Below are 12,482 nucleotides of genomic sequence, written 5' to 3'. Positions count from 1 at the left end.
TCATATTCCAACCTCCCCTCTCCCACGATTTTTAGAAGTCAGCTCTCATTTCTGGAATTTCTATGTGGTTGCTTTCCTCTCCCTTCTTGGGTAGTGGTTTCCTATAGCACATAGAGTACATGCATAGTGAAGATGAATATACATCACTGCACAGTGGTTTTTTTTTTTTTTAATGAGATTTCTCTTAAGAACACACTCAATATAGATGGAAAATCAGTCATTTTAGTTGGGTATGAATGACACTTTGAATGTCATAACTGATACTTTGTTATATCCCTCTGGTAAAATGTGTTACTGAATCAGTTTACTACTTTTACTAATTTGAATGCTGAGTAACCTACTAAAAACATCTGTGTATCTGCATTAAAGCATTCCATATCCTCCATTGACTTCAGTTTCTTTTTAGTGGTTTTAAAAGAAAGGCGTGACTGCTGCATGAGGCAGGAAGCTCCTCATCCCTGAGGGCATTAAAGCAGAGGCTACTTGTCTGTGATGTGGTAGAGACAATTCATGTGTCGTGGGGGGTTGGACAAGATCAGTCATTCCACAAGCATTTCTTCAGTGCTTACTGTGGGCAAGATGGCCTCAGTGGTCTCTTCCAGATGTCAGATTTTATGAAATGTCATTTATTTTCCATGGGTTGTAGATTAAAATGAGTAAGACATGGTATTGATTTATTTTCTTTTTCATTTTTCAAATAGCATCTGAACCTATTTCTTTGAAAAACTTAAAAAGGCGATCACAATTTTTTGAACAAGGTAAACCACACAGCTAACAATTCATGTACCTTCATGAAATTGTTTCCACTATATTTCCTTCCTAACTGGTCTGTGGTGCTGGGTGCTAAGCCTCTTCAACATCATTTGTTGTTGTTATGACCAAGCAACATAATCCATTTCCATTCTTTCCCCAGGGTCGTCAGGTTTTTCTTACAGTTCATGGGTCTACCTTTGTGGTAATGGGTCTTTGTGTGTCCTTTTTTTCCTGTAAAACTTTTTTTTCCCCTCCTAAACTGAAACACAAAACTAAAACACCATACTTCTTTCCAATGGGTAACAGTAAGAAATGAGGAACTTTGTTCAAGCCTGACTGCTCCCTGTATAATGCATACTATTAGATTACACCAACATACACTTGATTCTAAGTTTTAAAGGGTTCTTGTTATAGATATATTTTCATTTTGGAGAAAGTTCTTTAACAGTAAAGATCAGGTTAATTTAGAGGGGACTTTTTTCCCCCAACGGAGAGTCCTGGAAGGGTTTGGTGCTTGTGTGCTGCCCTGTTAATTTGGAAGTGACTTTAAAATAGCTCGGTTATGGAAGCAGGAAGCATGGGAGTCTGAATTTTCGAAAGAACCTCTATGTTGGTGTAGTCCTATGGAGCCTGCTGCCTTTTGTTTTGCTCTCTGCATGCTGTATTTTTTCACATTTTCATATTCATCTAATACTTTACCTTGGTAACTGTCATGTCTCAACTTTGTGTTATCTCTGAGAACTTAAAAATAAGAGCTGACATCTGAAATGTGGTGGTACATTCAAATCAGGATGTGCTGCTGGTTTCTAATGTTACTGCTTCTTACTTTTAAGATTATTGAAATATTGACAAACTAGCTTGATGACCACTAGTAACTTTTCTTGGTTTGAGCATATGAAGTATGGAATTGAGCATTCGTTTCTTCTCAAGTGCATTCTAAGCTTCCTTGTTGACCTATAAATAAAAGAATTCAAGCAACTTTTATTATTGAGTCTCTATGTGTAAATTGTACTTGTGCTCTCATCGTAGCGTGTTTGATTCTTTTGCTTAAACCCAATGTTTCTAAAGCCTAGTAACTTGAAACATTACACTCCTTACCCCGACTGGCCAGGATAAAGCAACTAATTCTCTCCCCCATTTTAGTTTTGGCGTACTTTTCTCTAACAGACATTTTTCAGAGGAGATGATTTTTTAAGATTTTGAAGTAGCTTTGTTTTAATGTAACAAGTTATAAAAGCCCATTAACTCATTTACTAATACCTAATGTTTTCGAAAACAAAAAATACAGTTTGTGGTATATTTTCCTTAATTTTTATCAGCATAGCATTCATACACACACACACACACACACACATTTTAACTAGGAGAGTACAGAGAACAAAATTAAAGATTATAACTACATTTCACCATAAGGGAATCGTAAATGAAACATTCACTCTATAGTGATTCTATTTGTAGTGGTTACGTCTTGGCTATAAAATGAAATTTAAATCAATGCAAGCACCTAAAACATTACTTTTGTTGCTACATACCACATATCTAAGCATTTTAGTGCTGGAAGAACAACTTCTAGTAGTAAGGCAAGCTGTGTCCATGGAAGAGAGAACACTGAAAAGCTTCCCTGTAAGCTCAGGAATATACCAACAAGTCAAACGAACAAGGACTATTTTTATCTTTTTTAACTGATATCTTGAAATATGACTAGTCACTGATGGAACTCAGGAATGAATAGATTAAAAAAATCAATGTCACTTAAAAACACGAATATTGGTACATAAGGTATACTCTAATATCATTTTGGGGGAGGGAAAATTTCATAGTAGTAAATTTCTAACTTAATGTATTTTCCCATTATAATACAGGAAGTTCTGATTCTGTGGTGCCTGATGTAAGTAGCATTTATTTGTTACATTGCTGTAGATAAAATGATCTTGGTGGGGTGGCTGATTTCTCTGCAGAAATACTTGCTATTCTTTGGCATGTTACAAGAAATATTAGCAAACTATCTTTCTGAATTGAAAACATTAGTGATTTTAAAAACCATGAATTAAAAACTTCACAAAACATTGTGTCGATTTTTTAAAAAGTATGCTGGACCTATAAATTATAATCTTGTATCTTTGTGGGTACAGTTTAGTATTTCCTCTATCCAAAATAATTTAATAAGTTATATATCTTCCTCCTTTTCCTACTAACTCCCTTTGGAAATGTTAGCTTCCAGTTCCAACCATCAGTGCTCCAAGTCGCTGGGCTTGGGATCAAGAAGAAGAAAGGAAACGACAGGAAAAGTGGCAGAAAGAACAAGACCGTTTGTTGCAGGTACAGATGAATTATATAAATGATTAGATCCTAAATATTGTCTATTAATTGTCTTTCCTAGTCAGTCCTACAATGTATTCAAAAACATTGCTAAAAAGCGATTATTTAAAAAGAAAAAGAAAGAAGCATGACAGAGCTTAACTTTGGAGAAGAGGTAATAAAATACACTCTTCACTGGAGAGGTGGGTTGCCATGGATGCAGAACATTGCCTACACTGGGAAACTAATTGGATATATTAGATAGTTTTACATAACTGTTCCCTTGTACCCTCCAACCCCCATTTTTTTTTCCTTTATTATTCTTTGTTACAAGGGATGCTCTCAGGTTAGACGAGGGAGTTGCATCTGGCAAATGATCCAGAAACAAAAGATACTAATGAAAGTGAAAGAGGATGAAAGAAAATATTATTAAATCCACAAGGTAGTTACGTAATTGAAAAACTTTCTGTTGAGTTTGGTTCCAAATGTAGGAATGAATCAATTAATTATTAATCATTCATTAAGTGCTTACGCCGTGTTAATTGCCAGGGATACAACAACCACCAAAGGAAAAACAGTCTTTTCCCTAAAGGAGTTTTCATTCTAATGGAGGAGACAAAATGTGAATTAATAGATATATTTAAAATTTATAAAGTAGATTGAAATGAAGCCTTAGAGGGGAAAGCTATAACAGTTGAGGACTGGGGAGGAGATCAGGAAAGTGGTATCAGGGCTGACTCTTGAAGAGAGTCATGTCATCATGGAGCCAGTCAGTATGAAGAAACAGAAGACCACTAATGGAATGTGGTGTGTGAGAAATGGCCACTAAAGGAAATATGGTATAATATAGTATAGGATTGTAAGATTATGTCATACCTGGAGAGAAGTAAAGTCTAAGAAGAATGAAAATGTAGGAAAAGACCAGGTTGTGAAGAACTTTAAATGTGAAAGAAAACGATCGTTGATGCTACAAGTAGCAGGACACCACTGGAGTTCATTGAGTAGGCAAGATGATAGAGGTCACATCACTTTGGCAGTCATTGAAAATGGAATAGAATGGGGATGGACTTGAGGCAGGGAAACCAATGAGGAGGTTATTCTGTAGTTTGGGAGAAAAAGTGATGAAGGTGTAAATTATGGTGGTGACTGTGAATGGAGAGAAGGGGACGTATAGGAAAGGTTCTGTGGAGGTAGAAATGGCAAGTTTTGGTAGCTGATTACATGAGGTGAGTAAAAGTGAGGATCTGAGGATGACAATAAAGTTGTGAACCTAGGTGATGGGGAGAGTGTTGGTGCCCCCAAAGTAACAGTGGAATTTAGAAAAGGACAGAATTTTAGGGAAAAGAAATGAGTTCTATTTTAGTTGTATTGAGTTTGAAATACTTGTGGATCATCCTGTATGAGATGTCCAAAAGGCAGTTGGTGATGTGAAGATGGAGCTCAGGAGAAATTCTAGGACTAAATAGAGAGAGGGAAATATATCTGCATAGATATAGTTATTGTATATTGACCTCTGTATCTTAAAGAGAGATACTTTTGTAATGTGGGGAAAATTTTAGGCAGTCCAGCTTTTTTGGTTGTACTGTATGATGCTCTCCACACACTTTTCAGAAAATACCATGTCACATCCCTTTCGAAAACAAAGCAAGTCCATACTTAAATTTTGCTTACTCTTGCATTGTCTATGCAATGCTATTTTTTAATTATATCATGTCTGACAAAGTTCTCCAGTTATCTTTAAGTAAATGATTTTTAATGAATTTAAAGCAGAGTAATAATGAAAGATAAAAACAATTCAGTAGCACCTTATTGTCTATTTTAATGGAACCCAGGAAATTTAATATCTCTGGGTTTACTGTGTGATGGGTTACATTTAAAAAGGAACTCTCTACCACATGAAACATTATATGTAAAAGTTTAGGGTTGCTAGCACTAAAAAATTAAGAATAAAAGCATGTTTTTTGATGATAAACATTTTGCCTTTCTTGATAGGAAAAGTATCAGCGTGAACAGGAAAAACTGAGGGAAGAGTGGCAGAGGGCTCAACAGGAGGCTGAGAAAGAGAACTCAAAGTACTTAGATGAGGTATCGTTGGCATGCGCCTTGCCCTTTTCTGTCCCTTCATTTCACTCACTGATGCAGTTGAATTTAGGAAAAGAAATTCTCCATTTGGCTGGTCTTTAAAAAGGTTTGCCTATATAGTTCCTTTGAAAGACAGACTTTGATATGCAGCCAATATTCTCCTCAATAGTTAAGCTTTATTCTTCTAACTCCTTTATAAATATAGTAATAAAATAGCAGAAAGGTCTGCATCTTTTAAAAAAAAGAGTCTAAAATTATCCATCTCCTCTCTTTATTAGAGCTGAAGTATCCATGTGTTTTCGTGTGTCAGTGCTTTTCTTTTGATGTTTTTTAGAAGTCGTTACCGGCTCAAGGATGTGATGAACACCATCTAAAATAAATGCTAACAAATGTGCTCGTTCTGTGTATATTGACACACACTCTCTTTGCTTATTTTTCCCTTCTTTTATATAGGAACAGATGGTATTAAAATCAAATAGGGTCTCTCTCACTTCACGTGAACCTGCTCTTGCCAACTGGGAAACAAACTGGAGAGAAGAGATTTATCCTTCAGACAGGGAAAAAAGCAGAATTGAGGAGGAAGAAAGACTCCATCGTGAAGAGGAAAAAAGAAAATTAGAAGAACAACTTCTGCTTGAGAAAGAGAGAAAAATAAAGGAACTGGAGGAAGAACAGGAACGGCGGGCAGAGATAGAAGAACAGAGGCGGCGGGCAGAGATAGAGGAACAGAGGCGACGGGCAGAGATAGAGGAACAGAGGCGACGGGCAGAGATAGAGGAACAGAGGAGGCGGGCAGAGATAGAGGAACAGAGGAGGCGGGCAGAGAAAGAGAAAGAAACTTCAGTGCAGATATATCAGTATAAAAGGTTGGTGCCATAGCCAAAGTGCACTTGTATTTTTTCTACTCGTCTGAATCAGACATATCTATTGTTAGCTTATGGTTGCAATTATCGGCCTGTTTATAGTCTGTAACACATAATTTGAAAATGACTTGTTTTGACTCAAGCACACAGCTGCCTCAGGATTCTATCAAGAAAGAGGACACCATCTAATTTATTTATGCTTTCGGATGAGGTTTTGTCCTCACATCTCTTCTGTCTGTGCTTTCTACTCTGACAAATTCATCCATAGCTTCAACCATCATCTCTGTGATGGGACTTATTCACAAACAGGTTATCTCTGGTCTGAATTTCTCTTCTGAGCTCCAGATCTCTTTTTATATATATATATATATATGTACACACACATATACATACATATAAATATGTACGTATATATGTACACACATATATACATATATATGAAAATATCTCCATTTGAATGTTCCCTTTTCACTTTAAACTCAACATTTCCACAGCCAGATGCCTTGTCATCAACTTTTCTGTTTTTGTTTTTAAATTTATTTTTATTTGTTTTTAACATTCAATAAAAAAAATTGAGCTCTAAATTCTTTCCCTCCCTCCAGCTCCTTCCCCACTTTGAGAAGGTAAGCAATATGCTATCAATTTAGTTATCAAGTATTGAGTACCTATTTTATGCCAGACACTGTGCTAGGTCCTAGGGATACAAAAACAATAGATGAAACTATCTATTTGCAAAAGTCTTGCATTCTAATGGAGAAGAAAACAATTACATTTAAAATATATATATAACAAAAATATAAATTGATAAAAGACATACATATACATGTATATTTGTTAAAAATAAGGTAATTTGGCAGATCCTGGCAGTTAGAGGAATCAGGAAGAATTTTATGAAGGTGTTGGCACCTAAGTTTATTCTCACAAGAAAAGAGAGACTCTGAGGCTAAGGTGAGGAGGGAATGCATTCTAGGTACATGGAACAGTCACGTTAAAGCACTACACAGGAGGGGGAATGTCATACATGAAGCAAAAAGACAAGGTTTGGCTGGATCTTGGTCATTTGGGTCAGTCATGTCTAGTGAGGCTGGAATGATAAGCTGGGGCCAGGTCAAAGAGGGCTTTATAGTCAAAACAGATGGATTTCTATTTTATTTGTAGAAGCAATAGGAAATCATCATTATCTTCTCCCCTAATCAAATATTTTCTACTTGCTAACTTCCCTATTTTTACTAAAGCCTTTATTTTCTAGCTCTGATTTTCCTTTCTCCCTTTTACCCTATATATATTTGTACAGTCTTTAAGGCTTGTTGATTTTGTTCCCCCAAATCTGTCATGCCTATCTCCTCCTCATTCCCACTGCCACCATGGGAACTTCTCTACTTCTTCTCTGGACTCATTCTAGTGATCTCATTTGTTGAATGTGTAGTTCTTTCAGGAAATCAAAAACAGAATTTATTTTCAAGCATAAATATTTGTATTTTTGACTCATGTTTTTTAAATATCTTGAATTGATGTAACTAGGTGACAGAGTGGATTAAGTGTTGGAGTAAGGAAGTCCTAATTTCAAGTCCTGCTCCAGATGCTTACTGGCTATGTATGTCTAGCAAGACCAGAAATGTAATTGGTGCCAGGTTGAAGAGGACTTTGTAAAGAAAATGGAGCAGTTTATATTTTATTGTAGAAGCAATAGGAAACCTGGGAAAGTCACGTAACCTCTGCCTGCCTCAATTTCCTCATTTATAAAATGGAGATAATAACAGCTAGCTTGACTATAAAGATCAAGTGAGATAATGTTTGTAAAATGCCTTATAAGCCTTAAAATGCTATATAAATGTAAGTTATTATTATTCTGATCTTTTCATGGTCTATGATTGTATAAATGGCTCAAGTTTCCATAGAGTTTCTTCTCCCTGAGGACCTCTAAGCTTTTTATAAGATTAATTCTCCTCCCTCTCCTCATCCCTCCTACTCCCACTCAAAGGTTCCTGCAAAAAATAATGAGAGAGTACTTGAAACTTAGGGACCTGGGATTTCGAGCTGGAATGGACCATTTAGTCCAACCATGTTATTTTACAGGTAAGGAAATTGTGCCCCCCAAAAGTGAAATGACTTTTCCACAGCTCATGAGGATAGTAAGCAGAAAAGCCAAGTTTTCAACCCTGACTTGAGGATTGTGTTGGTTAAACTACAAAATGATGTATCTCCAGGTGAATTTTCTTTTACATGGGAACGAATCCTATTTGAATTTTTACCTCCAGAATTTCCAAGAGGAAGTCTAATAAACAAGCATAAAAGTTGATTGAAAGTTTTTGCTGATACCTCAGTTTAGATCTTATCTCACCTGGAATCATGAAGGTGCTACTGAAAGCTTCAGAATTTAGCTTTTTAAAATGCCTTTGGTGTCTTTATGGTTGAAATACTTTATTCCTTATACAAAAAATGCTTTTTTCCCTCAGTAGCCACTGGGAATATTATCCTTTTGTAGGATTTATTATCTTGCAAATGCGGAAAAAATCTTTTAACCTTAATATTTTAAGTTTAAGAAAATTCCTTTTCCCTCTTTTAGGCCTGTTGATCCCTTGGAAGTTTCAAGGCAAAGAGATGAGTCAACAAATCTACTTCCTAGTGACAGGTTTGTAAAATACTGAATTACTGCCAAGTGGGTAATGATTTGGCTTTAGCTGATCTCTCAAGGAGAAGCCAGATATTTTGGAATCACAGTTTCAGCTCCTTGCAGAATTAACGCAACCCTTCATCCTTTGTGGGATAAATGGAATGCTTGGCAGGCCACTTAACTTTTTGAGCAAGAAGTATGGTGTGAGAAATACTTGGGGTTTACCTAAAAATAGAAGTCCTACATGGACATCAGAGAAGGGAGAGATGGCATCTAGTTAGGATTGTTCAACTTGAAACCCTAAGTCAAATTTCGAGAGAAAGGATTCTAGATATTTAAGAAACTATTTCTTAAAAATTTATCTCTGAAACATTTGATTAACTTAAAACAGTAATTTTGAATTTGTTTTCCAATTTAAGCCAGTTAGGTCTATTATAGTCTCTAGACCTATGTTTCAGTGAAGCTGTTATCTTCAGTGGGTTTTGACTCTGCTTCTGCCTGAAGTTTTCTTTGCCTTTGGTGAAAACTGGTACCCAAAACTTCAGTCATACTGATAATTAGTTGTACGAGTGAATATGATACAGAGCTGATAGGATACAGATATATATAGCTGATAGGATATAGGATACAGGAAAGAGAGAATTGAGTAGGGGTACATTGATCTTGGACCTATGAAAAAAGTGCCTGAATGATCCTCTTTGGAATTATTTTCTCGTGTATATATTCATTTATACACATACGACACATAACATACATTTATAGACACACACATGCATACATGTGTTTGCATGTATGTTTATATACATATACACAATACACAAACACAGTTCATTTATATACATATTTATACGTATAAACATATTTGTGTACATATGTGCATATATTTGTATTTTTATATATCTTATAGGATTATATATAGGCTGGTAAAAGGAACATTGCCTTTCTAAAGGAATTGATTTATTTATAGAAGTCTGTCTCATGTAACTTAGTATCTTAGGGAAAACTAATTAGTATGCCAAGACAGAAACCTTGGTAGCATTAGGAATCTTATCTCCAGGCAGTAATGATACATCTTGCTATGGAAATCTTGATGAGGTTTGCCAGGTTTCTGGTAATGAAGTGAGTAAATAATAACTTTTTCTCAAAGTAAGTAAATAATAATAACTTTTGGCCATAAATAGTAGGTAGCCTTTTTCATTTATTTAGTGTCTAAGACAATGTAGACCCAATTTTCTGACCTATCTATTCAAGTACATGGGGTTGCTAACCTACAGGGTGACATTCTCTCCAAGTGTTCATAATGGCAGAAATATTGGACTTTCATATTTCAAATGTGATAAATAGCAGATTTTCTCCATTCACCTTAATATCTGAAGTTGCTTAATCTTGCCCTTTATAGTGGGAAAGAGAGAGTAAATCATGTCTGGATTTAGATTCACAAGCTCCACCCTTTTGGGAAGTTATGTTCTTTAAGATGGGACATTGATTCTTTGGGGCTGTAGGATGCTATTTACCGTAGAGCTGCTTCAGAGCAGCAAATGGTATATACTCTTCTAGCCTGAAGGAGTTGATATAACTTATTTCAAGAATATTGATTAGATATTGAGATAATCCCTTTGGAGGAAGGAATCTTAATGAAAGTTTCTTTATATAAACTTCATGAGTTTGATTAATGGAAACAGTCATTCCCATTTTAAGGAGAAAATGGATTTGCAAAAATCACCTAAAAAGTATTGTGCTAACCATTGTAGAACTCTAGAGGAAGTGCCTGGATGAATTTGTTTTCATCATTATCATGTAGAAGTTCTCTATATTCAGAGCTTTTAGGAGCTACTCTTTAGCATATATCGAAGTTTCAGTTCTCTAAAATAACAGTAACTGTCATTTGGAAAAAGGAAGAAAAGATTGATGGTTTAGAATGTTGCATCTTTAGTTTTATAAACTTCTTAAGTATGAATAGAGCTTTCCTTTTAATTATAAAGGCATATTTATGTTAAAACTGACTCTCAGCTTTAATATATTGGATTTTATATTTTAGGAATAAATCAAGGTCTACTACTGAATTGGATCACTCCACAAGTAGAAATGGTAAGTTTAAAAATTCTTAAGAATAAAATTACATTGTGGTATCAAACATCACGATTCAGGCCATTTCTAAAGTCAAGAGTCAAAGATCCCAAGTATGGTTTCTGTTTTTCGATTCATTAAAGTGTTTCTGTTCCTCCATATTTCTTCTCCTCCTCTGTGAGGATTACCTTAGTGTTATGTTCTGTATACACTGGGGTCCAGGCTGTAATGGAAGCTGTTTTTAGTGAATTTAGAGAGGATGTTACGTGCTGAAATGTTTATTCAATTACAAAAAGAAGTTATGTTGCTCACCTTTGCCAAGTCCATTGAACATTGAATATAAAAGATTAAACAGGATAATTACTTTTCCCAGAACTGTTTGTATTTGAACCCTATTAAAAAAGAGAATGAAATAATAATAACAGTAATAATAGAAATCTATCTATATTCATTTATGTGTGTGTATATATATATATATATATATATATATTTTATACACACAAACATATATGCTCACATTTTTATAACATTTTACTGTTGAAGAAGGATTTATTTATAGGAACCCATTGAACTGGGTAGCACAAATATTATCCATATTTTGCAATGTTAACAGCTTCTCTAAGCAAGTGGACTATTTCCCCAGGCATCTGACTTTGTCACCTAATTTTTTCACTTTTGCCTCATTGCTTCTGGATTTTTTGATGGATTTAATTTCTGCTAGCAGTAAGGGGATTTTCAAATGGAAATGTGTTTTTTTAATATCTGATAAAATTTATATTATATGTATTGCTTTGCACAAACATAAAAATAGGATTCTGTGAATAATTATTGGGTACATTTCACAAAACGATGAACTAAGAACTAAATTGGAGGAAAACTATAAAGAGATAAAAACTGAATCTGGAGATGGAAAGGAGAAAAATTCTCACTGAAACTTTCTGAGCCTAATAAAGGTGAGGCTATAGCTTGAAAGTGTTTATATCACTCATTTCAAATAATAATCCAACCTAATACGCTCTGGCTTATGAGAAATATTGAAGAGTCTAATTGTAATTAATATATCTAATCACAAAGCTATATGTAAATGATTTCATTTCTGAAATAAAGGAACCTGAGACATTTATTAATGAATAATTGGATCTCATCTAATGGACAAACCACTGGGCAATCAGTAAACATTTTAATTCCTATAGTTTAGTTAGGTTTTATTGTTGGATTTGAACTCACCTTAGGAACTTACACGAGTGATGTAAGCTTGATTTGGTTATGCTTAGTATTTGCCTTGTCTTATAGACAGATTGAAAACTTCTTTGAGGGCTGGCACTGTATTTATAGCTCAAGGCACAACACAGTGCATTGGGTGTACTAGACACTTGGTTATCTTTGTAGAATAAGAAGAGTACAGAATTCAGTCCCAGCATCCAGCTTCATGTTCTGACTTACTAGCGTTGTGACCTCTAGCAAGTCACTCAACCTCTGAAGAGTCTCAATTTCTTTATCTTTAAAATCAGATACTAATATTTGAATGACCAAACTCATGAAGTTATCTTGAGGAAAGCTGTTTTTAAACTATTAAATGCCCTATATTTTTGAACAGTTCTGGTCTTTTTGTTATTATTGGTTGGAATGGGAAGCATTTCCTGGCAAAAGACTATTTTGCACAATAGAACTTGAAGGTGGCCAAAATCAAGATGGCGTGACTTACTTTCTCTCTTTGGCAATTGTGTTCATTTTCTTTTTTACATGTCCTATGTAGTATCACTTTCTGTTGAACTGAATATTGCAGCAATAAGAGAAATTTAGTC

At 34.9% G+C, this 12,482-nt stretch overlaps 1 protein-coding gene across 36 annotated transcripts in view; it reads left to right on the top strand.

The window, feature by feature from the left end:
* LMO7 (LIM domain 7) overlaps positions 1–12,482 on the top strand; it is a 246,962-nt gene that overhangs the window by 220,653 nt on the left and 13,827 nt on the right. For 20 of the 36 annotated variants that reach the window (XM_072622274.1, XM_072622270.1, XM_072622267.1 and 17 more), the window contains 8 exons: positions 702–758; positions 914–955; positions 2,616–2,641; positions 2,968–3,072; positions 5,044–5,136; positions 5,587–5,999; positions 8,563–8,628; positions 10,649–10,698. In XM_072622274.1, coding sequence (XP_072478375.1) covers positions 702–758; positions 914–955; positions 2,616–2,641; positions 2,968–3,072; positions 5,044–5,136; positions 5,587–5,999; positions 8,563–8,628; positions 10,649–10,698 — 852 coding nt within the window. The remainder of the gene's footprint in view (positions 1–701; positions 759–913; positions 956–2,615; positions 2,642–2,967; positions 3,073–5,043; positions 5,137–5,586; positions 6,000–8,562; positions 8,629–10,648; positions 10,699–12,482) is intronic. The other 16 variants (XM_072622275.1, XM_072622272.1, XM_072622266.1 and 13 more) reach the window with 2 other exon arrangements.

This window comes from Notamacropus eugenii, chromosome 6 (assembly GCF_028372415.1).
Source record: "Notamacropus eugenii isolate mMacEug1 chromosome 6, mMacEug1.pri_v2, whole genome shotgun sequence".
Taxonomy (NCBI): Eukaryota; Metazoa; Chordata; class Mammalia; order Diprotodontia; family Macropodidae; genus Notamacropus; species Notamacropus eugenii.
Note: the sequence above shows the minus strand (reverse complement) of the source record. Positions and strands in the feature narration are given on the sequence as shown.